Consider the following 20,099-nt stretch of genomic DNA (forward strand, 5'->3'; position numbering starts at 1 on the left):
GTCCTTTTTTCCCCCTAAGGTAAGTCTTTCCGCTCCCGGGATTGGAATGACTCCTTACCCTCTCCTTTAAAACCCACTTCCTTTCGTCTTCCCCTCTCCTTCCCTCTTTCCTGATGAGGCAACAATTTGTTGCGAAAGCTTGAATTTTGTGTGTATGTTTGTGTTTGTTTGTGTGTCTATCGACCTGCCAGCGTTTTTGTTCGGTAAGTCGCCTCATCTTTGTTTTTATATATAATTTTTCCCACGTGGAATGTTTCCTTCCATTATATTGACATCTGTGTTTATATATATATACTCTCACAGAAAAACAACAGGTAAAATAACTCTTAATATCAAACCATTCACAATCTATATGAACAGCTACTTAATATCAAACTCCAAGTTTTGTCAACAGAGAGAGAGAGAGAGAACAAAGTGAAATGGCACAGAGATCACATAACAGATAATTATACAACACATTGTGGTAACAGAGACTGAAAAAAAAAAAAAGTATTCCAATACTCTCTGAAATGGATAGTACATGAGATTTTTCTACAACTCAGGCCAGTTCCTTCCAGCAACAGGAATGATATGCAAACTTCATTGTGGAAATTTTAAAATAAATGCTTGCCGTTTATGTGATGATAACCGAGCAAGTTGACTATGAAAGCAACTACACAACTACATCATATTGTTTACTTTACTTTACACACTGAAAAGTTCCCCTTCCCTCGACAAAGTAATCTCATGCTTACTGACCTTATTTGCTTCCTGCTTTGTGTTACCATACAGACAAATTTTACACACAGACACATACAAAAGCTGTACAAAAAGAAAAAGCACAGAAATGTTATACCTGATATTATCTAGATAATATTTCTAATTATTTATGTCACAGTCTTTCAATACATGTAGATCTTTGTTTGTTAGAGACAATCCATGAGTCGTGGATAATGTATTAATGCTGTTAAACAGAACAAAACAGCACCATTTCCTTCATTAGACGACAAAGAACAAAACTGAAAATCTACACTTGCATACGAAGATAACAAATTTATAAAAAGCTGAGGAAATGCATTATTACAAAAAGGAACATTAACTTGTAGGACATTTCTACCGTCAATCAGACTGAAAAATTGAAATACTTTTAATATAACAAGCTGATTTATATAAATTCTTAAATGTACGTCTGAACTTTCATGCTGCCTGCTGATATGGTATAAAGTGTTCTTAAAGCATTCCAGTAACCCTGGAAGCAGTTGTCTTATCATGGCCACAAAGCTGGTCTCTCAAAAAAACCACACACACACACACACACACACACACACACACACACACACACACAGAAAAGTACAATTAACACGTTGGTAAAAAGTAAGAATGGAGATATCGTATAAAACACAGTAATGTGTCAAAATGTTACTCCTTTACTAAAGTTATAAATGCTACTTCTTATGTAACTATCACAGGTATTGAGATAAGTGTGCCCTCATGTATTTCAAGGATTTCCCCAAATGACATTCAACAATATGCTAAATTTCTGACTGTTTTTGGATGTCAATGCAATTTCACATATTTCTCTGAAATGAAACAAAACTTAATAGAACAGACTTCTACAGTAAGCACTTACCACATACCTCCTCCTCCCGCAAGCTGTGAGTAATAGCTTATATGTCAATAGGCAAAAATTGCACCAGTCTCTCAACACTATTAAAAAAATTCTGCACGACATGTTTCAGTTGCATTTCTTTGTCATATCAGTTCATCCTTTGGTTTATCTCATTTTATAAAATAGGTGATGTGAGCAAATTGAGTACACCACGAGTACCAGGGTGTACCATCATTGTTAAGTCACATATCCGTTATATGTGCAGCAGCACTGTTATCAAGAATCCAGTAAAGCTTCCCATCTGTTGGCTTCACTCTAGCAGCTGGCAGAGGCTCTTCGTCTTTCAGGACACGCTTGACAATGTCTGCTTTGCCAGCACCAGTAAGAGCAAAAATGCAGCACTCTGCATTGTTCACCACAGGAAATGTTAAAGTAATTCTTGAGGCTGGTGGTTTAGGTGAATTAGTTATGGGTGCCACCCACACTGAGGTTTCCTCCAGAAGTCTGTGATCAGGAAAAAGTGAGCATGTGTGCCCATCTGGTCCCATTCCAAGCAACAACAAATGAAACCTAGGTAGTGAATCTGGAGGAAAATGCACTGCCATTTTTTGAATGTAGTCTTTTGCTGCTTCCTCAGCTGTGTTTTAAGTGTGGATCGATTTTGATGAACTGCTCCTCGGTAAGAGGTACGGTCCCAATTAGAGAACTCTTGTAAACCCCATAAGTTGAATCCGCGCTCTCAACAGGCACAACCCTCTCGTCACAAAAAAATAGTCTCCACTTCGCCCAATCTGTTTCAATTTTCGGGAGACCAACCGTAAGGAATTTTGTAAGAGATCCACCTGACAATCCAACTTTGAAAACATCGTCTCGCTGTATCGCCGTTCTGGCAATGTCTTGAATTAATTCACAGAGTGTTTTGATTACTTCTTCTTCACTTGGGACTATTTTTACTTCTTTCGGTGACATTTTAATAATCACGCAACTTTAAGTACACTTCATCAACTTTCACAGACAAATCTGCAACACTTCACTGACGTTAGAATTCAAATGTTGGTGTAGGCTCCACAATGGGACACTGTTTCTGCATATGATACTATCTTGAAAATATTGTCTACTCAGAAGAACTATTGCTATCATTTGTTAATACAATATCTGCATTCACTTCACATCACCCATGCTGTATGATGACCTAGTCTCACCACACCTACATTAACATGAAAATCAACGTAAAACGTTCCATGCGCATCCTGAACAGTGCGCCACAGGTAGATGTGGCAGAACAACATTGTTGTCTGATGTGTCACATGATACATTGCCTATTGCTACTGTGGGAAAAGAGGGGGGGGAGGGGGGCTTCAAATGGCTCTAAGTACTATGGGACTTAACATCTGAGGTCATCAGTCCCCTAGACTTAGAACAACTTAAACCTAACTAACCTAAGGACATCACACACACCCATGCCCGAGACAGGATTTGAACCTGTGACCTTTGCTGCAGCACGGTTCTGGACTGAAGCGCCTAGAACCGCTCGGCCACAGCGGCCGGAACTATTGTGCAGTGACCAATCAGCCGCCTCATGTGCATGTGAGTCTAACCCTACATTTGACACTGCTTAAAGCACATAAGGTAGTTCCTCAGGGAATTTAATAATCAAATATTTCTAGTGTTACCTGCCTGAATTTTTCACTCTGCAGTGGAATGTATGTTCCCATAAAACTTTTCCATACATTAAAACTGAGTGTTTTATTGAAACTTCAACTAAGATCCTTGCTGGGCACAGTTTTTAGTACTGATCCAGCACACAGTTTATATCTGATGTGAAGTTTCATTTCTGGTGGGTTGTCACCATATATTGTGACAAAATATGGAATTAAAAATGATGCAGTTTTTTTTTTAAATGATTTCTTCCATAATAAGTACAAATGATATTTTGTGAGAATTATGTACTTATTTTCATTACAGAGAAACTGAAATGTAAATTAAGTTAAACACTGATTTTATACTGATTCAGGCAGCACACTTAGAGATATCACTTGGTAAATTCTTTTTCATTAAATTATAATGATAGCTTTGGAAAATAATGCAAATAGTTTTGGACAATAATGCCCACATCTTTATACAAAATATCCAGTTTGAGCAACTCATGCAGTATTTAAAAACCAAGAACCAATGCCACACAGACATATCTGAACAACTGGAAGAAGTTTTGAGTGTTTATCCAGGGATAACACACAAGCCTGATTTAACATAGAATTCAGATGAACAGCTCGCACCTATGAGCTAATTTTATTTAGTTTATTTACAATTTCTGCCAACAACACATTTGTTAACCCCATACTATTAATTGCACTGGAAACAACTACTGAGAGTATGGAGGTCTTTTTCTAAAAATCGTCTGACAACCATTGTTATTTGACTGGTGTGTGTTGCTCACGCAACTTCTCACATGGCTACAGCCAAAGTAGTAATGCAGCCTTTATATGGGGAAAAGAAATAAAAAAAACATAGAAGATATTTCTCATACAGCCTTAACCAGGAAGACAGTGTGACAGAAGAGCCCATGACAATAGGTATTATATATACTTATTTTTACAACAGAATTTCTTACCGTTGGACATTTCTATTGCACGCTGACAGAAGTAGCCTGGGTCTTTGGCCCTGACTGACTCTCCCCAACGTATCATTTCTAGCCGATAATTTTCTTTGTATGCACCTGTACCAAGCAGCTGATCAAAATCGAGACCCTTACTTTCAGCCCAATATTTTTTTATTGGTGCTGACAACCGCAGTACCACAGCATCATTAGGCTTCAGCCTAAAAAGGAAAGTTGTTTAAATTTAATCCTTACTACTATCTATAGCATTCTGTAACTAAGAAGGTGGTAGTGTCGGGGAGGGGGGGGGGGGGGGAGGAGAAGAAGAAGAAGAAGAAGAAGAAGAAGAAGAAGAAGAAGAAGAAAAACTTAGTATTATATTTCAGTGTCATTTTTTCTTTCACCTTTTCATTTCAGTTTTAAAAAATCTTAATGTATCTGCATTCTCAATACTTTATTTTAAATATGGAGCAGCACATTCCTTTTACAGCTGCATTTCATTATTTCAGTGTGAATGCACTGCCTTTTTTTTGTCATCTCTTTAAGCACGTACAGAACTATTATAGAAGTACCGTCAGTTGACATACTGATGATTTCCTTTAGGCCACTGCTGGTAACCAGTGCAAGCACCGTTTATAACATACGCAGCAGCTGTAAAAGTTTGAAGCGAGTCACTTAGTGCTGGTAAAGTGTCAAAAGTTCTTTGGAATCATGCTATCTTCGTGCTTCCACAACAGCTGGAGGATGTTTGACAGATAAGACACACTGTGAACATAATGAACGAGGTGGTTGCAAATGTGCTCACTGGGTTAAACTCTGTGCAGTCTGTAGTTACTCATGTATCTTGACTATACAGATAAGAAGTTAAAAGCATTACTTCACTGAAGGAGCCCAACCAACAGAAAAGATACTAATCATTTACTGGCCCAGTCAACTTTGGCAATTATTTTTGTATTTGAGAAGTGTCAGGCGGCATAATCGTTGGAGCCCATGTTAAACTGTAGGTCCTCTTATAAATGGTTGAGTAAGTTGATTCAAACATCAGAGGGAGGCGAGGGCATACCAGCTCCAATAGCACTGCTGTGTTTACACCAACCTTCAGGTTAAGGTTGCACCTATTTGCTTTACTATGGAAGAACATAATATGCAGGTGGAATCAAATGGAAATAGACCAAAACTGCCTTTCATGTGGATTAATGGTATCTAGAGGATGTCACAATAACAATCCTTCAAGTGTAATGTAGCCCCTGCCACACTGATCTTCCAGTAGTAGTTTCACACTGAGATTAACATGTTTAATCAAGATTTTTTATAGGTTAAATAAGAGCAGTGCACACATAAATTCAAGTTTTATTCTAGCGAATAATTATAGCTAACATAGCATAATTTAAACACTCCAATCATGTTTCCTTACAAAGTAAATTATTGTTTTTTTCTGTATTTTTTTATATGAATATATGCTACTTATTATAATATGTACTAAATGTGCAAATCACTTTTGTTGAAATCTTTTGTTGCTAGGTCTAGATAATTACTGTTCCTGATGGAGAACTATTGGAGACAGGGAGAGGTACATTTCCCTTTATTCAGTTTTTAATTGGCTCTTCTTCTTGAATTCTTGACAGAGAGACAGAATAACTTCTCATTTCTACAATCACAGTACACTGTCTCACAAATTCCAAGGCATTACAGGTGTCTAGGAAAATCACAATGGCTTAAAATAATGTTCATTAAACTGGAATGCTTCTTTGGCTGCATTTGGTTTTGTGGAACCAAGGTTCCAGTGGCACCCTGTCTTGAGCTTCTGCATGTTAACTGCCTTTTAAATCCTTTACTGTGTAGATTTCTACTTGCCAAAAGAGATGAATGTGGGATTTAATGAAGTTATTAAATTCTGAGTAGGGTAATATTATCTTTAAAAACATTGTTCCCTACACAAGTGTATCAATTTCTTCATTGTATCTGATTCCATAATGTGCTTTCAGACAAGTTATTTCTATGATTTTCCCTTTTCGATTACAGTGAACGCACTGATCTATTATTTTGATGATGTAATAACGTACATATTCTGCAGTAATTTGTCATTATATGCTTTAATATAGACATACAATCAGTGATCAAAATTTTATTTGGATCCATGTCCATACTGCACTTCTGTGCTTCTAAAATTGTGATGCATTGTGTGATAAAAGTAAGATCCCTTTTGGTAACCTTCTAATCGTAAACAGAAAAAGGTAACCTAATACGAGGGCAGTTCAATAAGTAATGCAAGACATTTTTTTTCTCGGCCAATTTTGGTTGAAAAAACCGGAAATTTCTTGTGGAATATTTTCAAACATTCCCGCTTCGTCTCGTATAGTTTCATTGCCTTCCGACAGGTGGCAGCGCTGTACGGAGCTGTTAAAATGGCGTCTGTAACGGATGTGGGTTGCAAACAACGGGCAGTGATCGAGTTTCTTTTGGCGGAAAACCAGGGCATCTCAGATATTCATAGGCGCTTGCAGAATGTCTACGGTGATCTGGCAGTGGACAAAAACACGGTGAGTCGTTGGGCAAAGCGTGTGTCATCATCGCCGCAAGGTCAAGCAAGACTGTCTGATCTCCTGCGTGCGGGCCGGCCGTGCACAGCTGTGATTCCTGCAATGGCGGAGCGTGCGAACACACTCGTTCGAGATGATCGATGGATCACCATCAAACAACTCAGTGCTCAACTTGACATCTCTGTTGGTAGTGCTGTCACAATTGTTCACCAGTTGGGATATTCAAAGGTTTGTTCCCGCTGGGTCCCTCGTTGTCTAACCGAACACCATAAAGAGCAAGGGAGAACCATCTGTGCGGAATTGCTTGCTCGTCATGTGGCTGAGGGTGACAATTTCTTGTCAAAGATTGTTACAGGCGATGAAACATGGGTTCATCACTTCGAACCTGAAACAAAACGGCAATCAATGGAGTGGCGGCACACCCACTCCCCTACCAAGAAAAAGTTTAAAGCCATACCCTCAGCCGGTAAAGTCATGGTTACAGTCTTCTGGGACGCTGAAGGGGTTATTCTGTTCGATGTCCTTCCCCATGGTCAAACGATCAACTCTGAAGTGTATTGTGCTACTCTTCAGAAATTGAAGAAACGACTTCAGCGTGTTCGTAGGCACAAAAATCTGAACGAACTTCTCCTTCTTCATGACAACGCAAGACCTCACACAAGTCTTCGCACCTCACACAAGTCTTCGCACCCGAGAGGAGCTCACAAAACTTCAGTGGACTGTTCTTCCTCATGCACCCTACAGCTCCAATCTCGCACCGTCGGATTTCCATATGTTTGGCCCAATGAAGGACGCAATCCGTGGGAGGCACTACGCGGATGATGAAGAAGTTATTGATGCAGTATGACGTTGGCTCCGACATCGACCCGTGGAATGGTACCGTGCAGGCATACAGGCCCTCATTTCAAGGTGGCGTAAGGCCGTAGCATTGAATGGAGATTACGTTGAAAAATAGTGTTGTGTAGCTAAAAGATTGGGGAATAACCTCGTGTATTTCAATGGTGAATAAAACAACCCCTGTTTCAGAAAAAAATGTGTTGCATTACTTATTGAACTGCCCTCGTACAATTGCTTAGAGTTCACTTAGACTATTGGTGCAGACAAAATTATAAACCAGCTCTGTATTGTGCATCTGTCCATACTTTCTTGAATGAATACTGACAAGTCCCCTGTTTGCAGCAACAATTAAATCTGCGGATAGAGTGTATGTAATGATGGAACATGCATTCACATATATGAGCCAATTTTATGATAAAATTTTCATTTTGACAGTCCATGACTTGTGACTATCGTCACTAATTTTTTTTCCTGTTATGGGGTGGGATAGAGACATGTATTTCCAACCCCCTGGAAGGTAAGCTGCAATGGTGGCTTCAGTACTGACAAAAATGTAAAAGGCAACTGCCAAGTGAAACAGCAGCTGCATATGTGAAGGAAAGTTTCGTTTTTCGCCACAGTGGCACAAGTAATATTCAGACTTGTTTAGTGCGGCACTTATGACATGATAATTAAGCAGCATTCATAATCTATATTACTAAACAGTAGACCCAGTTCACAGCACCCAGACACAGTTGCAGGTTGCCTATGTACAACTTAAAGGGGCAACAAAATTTTGATTTTCGATATTTACATAATTATTGACTGAATTAAACATTTAAAATGCTGTCAGGAACTACTCATTACAAGGCATAATCTTATGTTAAAGGCTTAATGCAATAACAAAAGTATTACAGTTGGATCTGCTTATGTCTTATGGCAGAATGGCTTACTGAATGCAAATACGCAGACTATACTCACTCAGTATTTGAGAATGAGAGCACTTCATGACTTGCAAAATAGTTTACACATAATTTAAACCTCTACAAAACCTTTTCATGCCAACAACCTTAAAAAAATTATGAAAGGTGGAATATTTATTGCTTACTATGAGAGGGAGTCAACTGAAAACCTTAAATATTTTTCTATGAACGAAACTGGAACACAAAATCAAACAATGAAAAGTTCATGTTGGAATATCAATAATATTACGAAAAGGATAAATTGCTACTCACTTCAAAGTGACACATTAAATTACATATGTGCACAATGAAAAGTCAGTTACACATTTAGGTTTCGGCCCAGTCTTCTTCCGAAAAGAAAAAAACACATTCACACAAGCAAGTACACCTCATGCACACAAGACCACTATCTCCAGCCACAATACAATTGTGCTGTGTCGCAAAGCTGCAATATGGAATGGAAAGGGGGAGGATAGCAGGGTACAGATGGTGGGAAAGAAGTCAGCACAGCCTGACGGAGTGTCGAGGGGGCTAGATGGTAGTGGAACAAGGCCAGGTGCAGTGTCGTGAGGTTGTGGGGAGGGAGGGAGGGAGGAAGAGGGGAATGGGAACCAGAACGAAAGAGGAGCAGAGAAGATGAAAAGGCAGGTGGTGCATTGGCAGAGGGAGGTGCACAATAAGGGTGAGGGACTATGAACTGGTAGGAGGTGATATGACAGAGAGAATGTAAACTTTTGGGTGGAGGGTGTGGGAACATTAGCTTGCCATAGGCTGAAGCCAGAACGACTTTTGGAGCAGAGAAAGTGTTGCTAGTATAATTCCCATCTGCATAGTTCAGAAAAGCAGATTGTGGAGGGGAGGATCTGGATGAGCGGGTTGTGAAGCACCCATTAAAATCAAGTGTGTTATGTTCCACTGCATGTTGTGTGCCACCGGGGGACCACTTTGCTGTTGGCCATTCGTCCTGGTGAACAGCTGGTTGCCAGTCATACCAACACAAAAAAGCTGTGCAATGATTGCAGCAGAGCTGGTATATGACATGGCTGCTTTCACAGGTGGCCTGATCTCTGATGTCGCAGGATAAGCCTATGACAAGACTGGAACTGGAAGTGTTGGGTGGGTGAATTGTGTAGGGCTTGCACATGATTCTTCCATGGGGATATGCTCCATGTGGCAAAGGGTTGGGAATGGGAGTGGCATAGGGATGGACTAGGATGTTTTGGAGGTTGGGTGGGCAATGGAACACCATTTTAGTGGGGTGGGAAGGCTCTTGGTTAGGATGTCCCTCATTTCAGGGAATGATGATAGACAATCAAAGCTGCTGGTGGGAGGATTGGAGGTGTGTAGGGATATTGCACAGGAAATCTGTTTGTGGACTAGGTCTGAGGAATAGCGCCTGCCTGTGAAGGATTTTGAGGCTTTCAGTATACTGGTCAAGAGAGTTCTTGTCACTGCAGAGATGCTGTCCCCAGGTGTCCAGGCTGTGTGGGAGGGATATTTTGGTGTGGAATGGGTGGCAGCTGTCAAAATGCTAGTACTGTTGCTGGTTGATGCGTTTAATATGGAAAAAGATGGGAGGTGGTCCATGTTCACGAAGGGTTGAAGAGGACCAGGTGAAGCAGTTGGGTGAGAAGGTGTTAAGGTTGTGAAAGAATAAGGATAGGGTGTCTTGGTCCTGAGTCAATGCCTCATCCAACCCAGAAGCATCAGCAAAATCTTCCCTGCAGATAGCTGTGTCCAGAATTTCTTGTGTTTTGGTGATAAGGTGGTGGTGGTGGTTGTTGGGATGTTTAAGGGGGACTATTGGTGATAAGGGATTGCGTCAATCCTTGCCAGCTATCTTTGTTTTAGGTTGGTGGTAATGTGCTCAGCTTTTGTCTCCTGTTATGATTTTCACAAAAAACAAACATCTTCTGTTACAAAGCACTGCAAAACTTCTTTACAGACATCAACGTTTCACTCTTTCAGTTCTGGAGTGAGCTGCCATTGCAAAGAATTTGCAGAAACTTTGCAAAACTTAAGTGCTGAGCCTTTACTAACATTCAGATCTGCAGTTATTTCATCCATCGACGTATGGTGATTTTCCATCACAATGGCTTCAACTGCTGCAGTAGACTCTGGTGTCACAATGTGGTATGCCTGACACGAACAATGAGCACCTGTTATAGAAGTCACGCAATTTTCAAGATTTCTACTCTACCCATACACTTGCTGCAGTGATAGACATACATCACCATACTGGACCTTCACTAACCAATGAATTTCAATAGGTTTCGTACCTTCAAAAGTCAGAAAAGAGATATGACGCAACTCTGTTCTTTCTTGGTGCTCCTCAGAAGCGAGGCAGGCATTTTGAACTGGTATTATAGCAGTGTTCTGCTTGTCTGTAGTAAGCTGCCCGTTGTAGGGTTTTTCTTACATCCTTGGGTACACTACTGCCGACTTACAGAACAATGGCACAAAATGTCAATTTTTAATTACACTTTTAAGGTTTTCATTTGACTCCCCCTCATAAATTTTTGCTGTTTACACAGTAAAACTGCCACATCAGGCATGATGTTTTAATTTATTACTTATTTACTTCTAATTCTATTTGCAACACAATTCGCAGACAGTATCCACATATACCACTGAATGTACCTGCAAAATTATATTAGTGTATGACACATAGTTCAGGGGACATGGCATCATTAACACATATGCATGAAAAACTAGCTTTTGCTTAAAACAAAGCACAAATTACTCACACAATACTCAGTCACTGAATGATAGCACATAGAGATTTTCAATAAACTTTAAACACTGTTTCAAGCCCTTTCGAAACATTTTCTCACTTACATGCTTAATGCAAATGTTTGACACATTAACTTATTTGTGAAGTAATGAGAAGTCTGAAGCTGTTTTATACATGGGAGTTTTATTTTTTAAAGAACTGGGGGTTTGCTGGTGAACACTAGAGAAGCAATGAGTGACATCCACACCCCAGGCTCTCACCAGCTGAACATGATGTACCAAGTATGGTGCTGGCATATGCAGCTCATTACGTTTTTCTGAGTGGTTAGTCATGATGATGCCATTAATAAAATTACAATACATTTTCACTGCAAACGCATGCAAACTGTTTCCAACTTCACTGTAGAATGCAACTCCCGTTGACCCAAAAGTAGCACTTCAAATCACAGTGATGCACAAAAATGCCCCACTAATGCTCTGGATCATCATGGTTCCCTGAAAGCACAGTCAACAGTGAAGTATGATAAATTTGCACTGAGAGCACATTTATAATGAATACCAACATACAGACAGAGGCTAAACTGAGTTCCTAAGCAGAGAGTGCTGAGTATTCCAGAATATGCAAACATCACAAATGTAAGAAATTTCAAGTTCCTTTCAGAAATGATAAATACTAAATAACATATAATTATATCAAAGCTTCACAATCATCATGCAAGTCTTCAGTTTCCTTGTATGAGAAGCCCCTATGTTGAGCTGTACCTAACGACTGCAACAGGGTTTCATACAGAAAACATGGATGATATCCCTACATTTTTAGCTTCTTGATGAAGGGTCATAATCCTCGACTTCGTATGTGATTGTCCAGCAAGTATCGAAGGCTATGAGGAGGCCCAAAGTAGTGATTTAGTAACTTTTCTGGCAGTCTCAATTTCTGCAAGAGTAAAAATCCTTAGCAACTCTCCTGGGCTTTATCTCACTGGGTGGTGCTCAGTATTACAGCACTCTTGGTCCTTCCACTGGGCATCCAGGGTCTGTATGCGAGCCAGCTGTCTTGCTTCTTTGATCCTGGTGTTTCACATAGTCATCCTGAGCATCATCCCAGTGAAATGGGAACAGCATATCTACTGTCGTTTCAGTATCACAACTATGGAACAGAATGAACAGTGTGAATCCTGTAGTGTCTCACTTCACTGTGTTATATGCATGTCACAATGGACAGCACTGTACTACACTCTCTCAATTCAAAATTAATGTACATTGAAAGCATATCTGCCAACATCTTATCAAAGTGTTCTGTGAGGCTATTCATTTGTGGATGGTAGGCAGTTGCCATCCTGTGGGTGATGTTACAACCTGAGATTACCTCTGATACCAGTCCCAACTGCAAAACTTTTCCACAATCAGAGACCACCACACAGAATGCTTCATGCTTCCAAATGATGTCTTCCACAAGGAGCCTTTACAGTTCATAGAACTTCGACAGTCGGCACAGCTTAGTGACAGTAGAAAGCACGAAGTAGTCAGTGCAGACTATGATCCATCAATTCCAACTTCTGGAACCTCTGCAAGAGAATTATGCCAATTCAGTAGAATGGTGCTGCTGCAAAGCAAATTGGTACCAGATGCTTCTTCTAGGGTTCTACAGTTCATTGTAAACCTTGGCCTCTTCAACAATTGTCCATCAGCTTATCACAATTCACCACTTGAGCTTTCCTTCCCCTACAGCCGTTTTTCTACATGTCCTACATTGCTCCATCCAGCCATCTGGTTCAAGGTCAACCTCATCCTCTTTAACCCTCCTGGATTTCTATCACATGTTCTTTTAAACAATGGAAAGTCCAGGATGGAATAATGGAAATTTTTATATCCTTTTAGTTACTTCCACAGCACTCATCCTTGCCACTTGCCCCACCCATCTCAATCTGGATGATTTCACCATTCTTCTAATTGGTGGAGCTTCATATATAGTGTATAGCTCATGATTGCATTTCCTCCTGCTTCTCTTCCTTCACAGTTTGGGCCAATGATTCTTCAAAGTACCTTTCTCTCAAAGGCTTCTAGCATTCCAATATCTCTTGTCGTTAACAACTAAGTTTCCCCGGCATATGTAAACAATGGTCTTTCAAGTGTTTCATATATTGTTAATTTAGTGATACAAGTGAAGGGTCTTCAGAAAATAATTTTAATCTCTGTTTAACTTCATAAGAGGTGCCATTTGAGTGAGTGACTCTTGATCCCATCCATTTAAACTGCTCTACTCTCTCAAATGTATAATTACCCAATGGTACTGAGGGAGCATGATTTCGCTACATGATTTCCCCACACCCACATATTAAGTTTTCTGTTTGTTGATATTCAGTTCCATATTCCCATTGGCATGCTCAAGTGTGATGAATGTCTTTCCACTGTCTTCCAAGTTCTTGCAACTGCAATTGTTACCTATGTCACTGGTATAAACTAGTATCTGCACTGGTTTATAAAAGACCATTGCACTGCATACAAGGTTTGTATCACACATGACATTCTCCAAGGTATCATGCCAAAAATTTTTTTTTGCCTTATACCATTGAGTATGAGTAATGGATTAGACCCCATTCTTTCCATTCTTATACTAGTCTGTACCTCATTCATTGACAATCTCATAAACCTTATCAATTTTCCACAGTTCCTAGTTCAGCTGGCATGGTACAGTACACTGATTCGTAGTTGATGAAAGGATGATGCAGGCCAATCTTGAATTTAATTTTCTTTTCTAGAATTTCCCATACAGTGAAGATCTGCTGCACTGTTTATTTCTCTGGGAGAAATCCTCATTGGTATGAGCCACTCTCTCTAAACAATTGGGAGGAGATGGTCAGACAGTATGTTGGAGAATATTTTGTAATCCAAGTTTAGCAGTGTAATTCGTCGATAGTTGTCACACAGTCCAATATATCTCCTTTCTTGTAAATAGGGCATATAATCCTTCTCTCCCTTGCTGGGATATTTTCTCCTCAATCTATACTGAAATGACCACTTTCAGGACAATCTGGTTCAAATTCATTGTCACCTTGTTTGAACAGTTCTGCTGGAATATTATCTGCACCTGGTAACCTATTGATCTTCAGTTTCTTGAAAGCAATTCTTATCTCCTCCAGAGACTGTGGGCCAGTATTTTTGTTCGAGTCATTTATTCCTTGTACCTCTATTGGCTTCTATCCTGTTGTTCAACAACCAGTCTGGTATGACAATAGAAGATAGCAAAACAAAAGCTGAAGTCTTAAATTTCGCATTTACGTCACGGTTCATTCAAAAAGATCATACAGACATACCACTGTTTGACCACTGGTCAGACTTTAGTATGGAGGACATAGAAATAGGCATTCCTGGCACTAAGAAGCAATTGAAAGAGATGGAAGCAAATAAGTCTCCAAGTCTAGATGGTACTCCAATTTGGTTTTAACAGAGTACTCTGCAGCACTGGCCCCTTACCTAGCTTGTATTTATTGTGAGTCTCTCACCCAGCACAAAGTCCCAAGCAACTGGGGGAAAAAAAAACATGGTGACTCCTGTACATAAGAAACGTAAAAGAACAGATCCCCAAAATTAGAGACCCATATCCTTAACATTAGTAGGCTGCAGAACTCTTGAACATATTCTAAGTTTGAATACAATAAATTTCTTTAAGACAGAAAAACTCCTGTCAACAAATCAGCACAGATTTAGAAAGCATCATTTTTGTAAACTCAGTTTGCCCTTTTCTTCCACAAAATCCTGTGAACCATGGATGAAGGGGAATAGGCAAATTCCATGTTCATAAATTTCCAGAAAGTGCTTGACACGGTGCCCCACTGCAGACTGTTAATTAAAGTCCAAGCAGACAGAATAGGTCCCATATAGGAGTGGTTTGAAGACTTCTTCAATAATAGAATCAGCATTGCTATTCTTCTCTATACAGGGTGTTACAAAAAGGTACGGCCAAACTTTTAGGAAACATTCCTCACACACAAAGAAAGAAAATATGTTATGTGGACATGTGTCCGGAAACGCTTACTTTCCATGTTAGAGCTCATTTTTTTACTTCTCTTCAAATCACATTAATCATGGAATGGAAACACACAGCAACAGAACGTACCAGCGTGACTTCAAACACTTTGTTACAGGAAATGTTCAAAATGTCCTCCGTCAGCGAGGATACATGCATCCACCTTCCGTCGCATGGAAACCCTGATGCGCTGATGCAGCCCTGGAGAATGGCGTATTGTATCACAGCCGTTCACAATATGAGCACGAAGAGTCTCTACATTTGGTACCGGGGTTGCGTAGACAAGAGCTTTCAAATGCCCCTATAAATGAAAGTCAAGAGGGTTGAGGTCAGGAGAGCGTGGAGGTCACCGAATCTGTTGTTGAGAAGAATACGAATACTTCGTCTGAAATGTGCAGGAGCTTCATCGTACATGAACCACATGTTGTGTCATACTTGTAAAGACACATGTTCTAGCAGCACAGGTAGAGTACCCTGTAGGAAATCATGATAACGTGCTCCATTGAGCGTAGGTGGAAGAAACTAAAATGAGCTCTAACATGGAAATTAAGTGTTTCCGGACACATGTCCACATAACATCTTTTCTTTATTTGTGTGTGAGGAATGTTTCCTGAAAGTTTGGCCGTACCTTTTTGTAACACCCTGTATACATAAATGGATCTAACAGGCAGATTGAACAGCAAACTGCAAATGTTTGCTGATGATGATCATGTAGTATACAGCAAAATGCTGCTGTTTAGTAATTACAGAAGAATATAGGATGACTTAGATAGAATTTCTATTTGGTGTGATGAACAGCAGCTTGCTCTAAATGTAGAAAAATGTAAGTTAATGCAGAGGAGTAAAGAAAACAATATTGTAATGTTCAAATACAGTGTGAGTTGTGTGCTTGATGAGGTCACATTGATTAAATATCTAGACGTAGTGTTGCAAAGCAATATGCATGAAGCCTTCAGTGACTACCATAGCAGAATATTGTCAAATGATCTTTCACAAAACCCAAAGAAATTCTGGTCATATGCAAACACTATTAGTGGCATCAAAGTTACTGTCCAGTCTTCCAGTGAATGAGACAAGGACTGAAATTGACAGCAGCAATGCAAAAGCTGAAATGCTTCACTCTGTTTTTGAATGTTCTTTTACAAAGGAAAATCTAGGAAATTTGCCCCTATTTAATCGTTGTAGCACTGAAAAGATGAGTGAATTTGGTATTAGTGTCGATGGTGTTGAGAAACAGCTGAAATTGTTAAAATAGAACAAAGCTGCAGACACCAATGGAGTCCCTATCAGATCCTATATTGAATTTGCAGCTGAGTTAGACCCTCTTCTAACTATAATCTATTGTAGATCCTTTGAACAAAAACTGTGCCCAGCAGTCGGAAGAAAGCACAGGTAACACCTGCCTACAAGAAGGGTAGTAGAAGTGATCCACAAAACTACTATCCAATATCCTTGACATCGATTTGTTGTAGAATCTTAAAACATATTCTGAGCTCAAACATAATGAGGGATCTCGAATAGGATGGCCTCCTCCATGCCAACCAGCATGGATTCCAAAAACATCGATCACGTGAAACCCAATTTGCACTTTTCTCACATGACAAACTGGAATCTTCATATCCAGGTAGTCGGGTAGATAGAGTATTACTTGATTTCTGAAAAGCATTTGACTCACTAGCAAATTTACACTTATAATCAAAAATTTGATCGTATGGGGTATCAAGTGAAATTTGTGACTGGCTTTTAATAGACACTGTCAGACATAAAAGTATCTTCGGGTGAGCCCCAGGGAAATGTAGTGAGACACTTGCTGTTGAAGCTGTATGTTAATGACCTTTTGGACAATATTAATAGTAACCTCAGACCTTCTGCTGATGATACAGTTATCTATAATGAAGTACTGCCTGAAAGAAGCTGCATAAATATTCACTCGGATCTTGATAGGATTTCAAAGTGTTGCAAATACTGGCTACTGGCTTTAAATGTTCAGAAATGTAAAATTCTGCACTTCACAAAACGAAAAAAAAACAACATAGCATTCTATGACTACAATATCAATGAGTCACTGTTGGAATTGGCCAACTCCTACAAATACCTGGGCATAAAAATTTGTATGGATATGAAATGGAATGATCACACGGGCAAATACCTGGGTGTAACATTTTGTATGGATACGAAATGGAATGATCACATGGGCTCTATTCTGGGTAATGCAGATGATAGAGTTCAGCTTTTTGGTAGCATACTGGGGAAGTGCGATCAGTCTATAAATGAGATTGCTTACAAATAACTTGTGCGACCCATTCTAGAACACTGCTGAAGTGTGTGGGACCCTTACCACATGGAACTAATATGGGATATTAAACACTGACAGAGAAGGGCAGCACAAAAATTAATGGATTTGTTTGCCCTGTGGGAGAGTGTTTCAGTGATGCTGAAGAAACTGAAATGGTAGACTCTTGAAGATAGACATAAACTATCCCAAGAAAGTCTACTAACAAAGTTTCAAGAAACAGTTTTAAATGATGATTCTAGAAATATATTACAACCACTTACATATGACTTGCATAGGGTTTGTGAAGACAAGATTAGAATAACTAAAGTGTGCACAGAGAAGTTCAATCATGCTTCCTACTCTCTATATGTGAATGGAACAGGAAGAAACCCTAATAACTGATACAATCGGATGTACCCTGTGCAATGCATGTCAAAGTGGTTTACAGAGCATGGACGTAAATGAAGTGGAACAAGCACATATGGATGGTATGGAAAGCGAATGGTCAACTTCCGTTCACTGGGAGACTTTAAGGAAAAGTGTAGCTCATCTAAACAGCAGACCATGTACAGAACAGTTGTGTGACCCATTCTTGAGTACTGAAAGTGCTTGGGATTCACAACAGGTTGGATTAAACAAAGATGTCAAAGTAATTAATAAGCATGCTGCTAGATCTGATCAACACGCAAGTGTTATGGAAATGCTTTGTCAATTCAAATGGGAAACCCTGGAGCAAAGAAGACATTCTTTTTGTGAAACGTTATTGAGAAAATTTAGAGAACAGGCAATTGCAGATCTCTTGGTATTATTCTGGAGTTGAGGAGTTTATCAAACGTTGGTGCCACCTCACACAGATCTCTTCCCCTAACTTATGGTTTGTCCTCTTTCACCCTTTACAAAGCTTGTTTTTCCACTGAACTGTTTCCAAGCAGCTTTTACCTTCCTACACAATTCCCTTGCCTCATTCAATTACTCAGAAACTATAATACTCTAATGTTTGCTTTTATCTACTCTCTCTTTTTTCATTGATGGATCCTTTTAGTCCTCCTTTTTCTTTACAAACTCTCATTCACGCTCTTCTGCAATTTGACTGTAACATTTTTCTGTATACCACATTCTTTTCTTCTGTTGCAATCTCATAATCAGTATCACACTATGGACATCTTATGTGCCTTGGTTCGTTGCTGACATCTCCGCTGTATTCTTTATCTTTTTTGTGAGATCTTCTCCTCATACTGCTTTGTAACTACAGATGATTTTAGAGCTCTCACATTATATTTCTGTTTTTTGGTTTGAGGTCCTTTAGATGCACTGGAGAGTCTAACTCTCACTTGTGCCCATACCAAAAAATGGTCAATGTCTCCATTTGGGCCTCTGAGGCTCCTTAAGTCCAGGAGTTCTAACTTGTGCTTTGCATTAATCAACACATGATCAATCAGGTTAGCAATGTTCCCATTTGGTGACTTGTGTTGGTTCAAATATCTGTGGTCTTCACACTTGAGGATTTAGATCATCAGTGACTATTTTTACATTGTAGACTGGGCAGTAATCATGTGTTCCTTCCTTGAGTTCATAAAACAAGTCCTTTTCTTTTTTCCTCAGTTGGAGCATGGGCATTGATTATTAAATAATTGAAAATTTTCACTTTCATCCAGTGTTGAGAGCCTAGCACTGGTACAAGTGAACCCAATCACAAGGCGCTTAAGCCCATACCGAGCTCATACTTATCCACACTAAAACTGAAGGAGGAGGAGGAGGAGATTAGTGTTTACTGTCCCGTCGACAATGATGTCATTAGAGATGAAGCACAAGCTCAGATTAGGGAAGGCTGGAGAAGGAAAGCGGCCATGCCCTTTTGAAGCAACCATCTTGGCATTTGAATCAAACGATTTAGGGAAAGCACAGAAAATCTAAATCAGGATAATTGGATGTGGATTTGAACCATCGTCCTCCAAAATGTGAGTCCAGTGTGCTAACTACTGTGCTACCCCACTTGGTTGCACTAAAACTATAGAACATACTAGCTCCTCGCTTTCCTAGGATTCCACTTTTGTTTCACCTTACTTCCTGTAGAGCTATGATACTCCATTTCAGTTTCATTATTTCACCTAGTTGCTCTGTCAGGCTCCCTGGGCGATACAGAGGATTCACATTCCAGATTACATTAGATAAATCTGATTTGCACTTTATATTTCTACTCTTTCTCCCATGACTGTTTGTCCATTATCACTAACCTTTCCCTGTAATTTTTTGTCACAACTGATTGGTTCACCTTCAATTTGTTGAAGTTCCGTGACATGAGTTCTTTCTATGGAGCAGGTTGTCAGGCATATGTCCAACTCCTTCCAGAGGACGGGTAGTTTTTAATCAGGGTTTTCTTTCCTTTGTCTTTGGGAAGCCAACCAGACATACTACAAGCCACCACATCTTCACCAGAGTCCCGATAGTCCTCACTTTTCAGGGTTCCTGCTGGGTCTTCACAGCTACCAGAATGGTCCTGGGGTACACATAGTCTCCACCGTACATCACCCCATCAGTCACATCCCTACTTTGGGCTGCTGC

At 39.7% G+C, this 20,099-nt stretch overlaps 2 protein-coding genes across 5 annotated transcripts in view; both read right to left on the minus strand.

The window, feature by feature from the left end:
- The window catches only part of LOC124622353 (phosphomevalonate kinase), a 70,437-nt gene that overhangs the window by 33,788 nt on the left and 16,550 nt on the right, over positions 1-20,099 (minus strand). For 2 of the 4 annotated variants that reach the window (XM_047148029.1, XM_047148032.1), the window contains exon 2: positions 4,200-4,405. In XM_047148029.1, coding sequence (XP_047003985.1) covers positions 4,200-4,405 — 206 coding nt within the window. Of the gene's footprint in view, positions 1-4,199; positions 4,406-11,340; positions 11,382-11,496; positions 11,523-20,099 lie in introns of those variants that run through there. The other 2 variants (XM_047148030.1, XM_047148031.1) reach the window with 2 other exon arrangements.
- Positions 1,805-2,627, minus strand: LOC124622352 (6-phosphogluconolactonase-like). The gene is given in 2 exon segments (XM_047148028.1): positions 1,805-2,229; positions 2,231-2,627. Coding segments are annotated over 2 exon segments (726 nt in total). The 5' UTR covers positions 2,558-2,627; the 3' UTR covers positions 1,805-1,830.

Source organism: Schistocerca americana, chromosome 7 (assembly GCF_021461395.2).
Source record: "Schistocerca americana isolate TAMUIC-IGC-003095 chromosome 7, iqSchAmer2.1, whole genome shotgun sequence".
Taxonomy (NCBI): domain Eukaryota; kingdom Metazoa; phylum Arthropoda; class Insecta; order Orthoptera; family Acrididae; genus Schistocerca; species Schistocerca americana.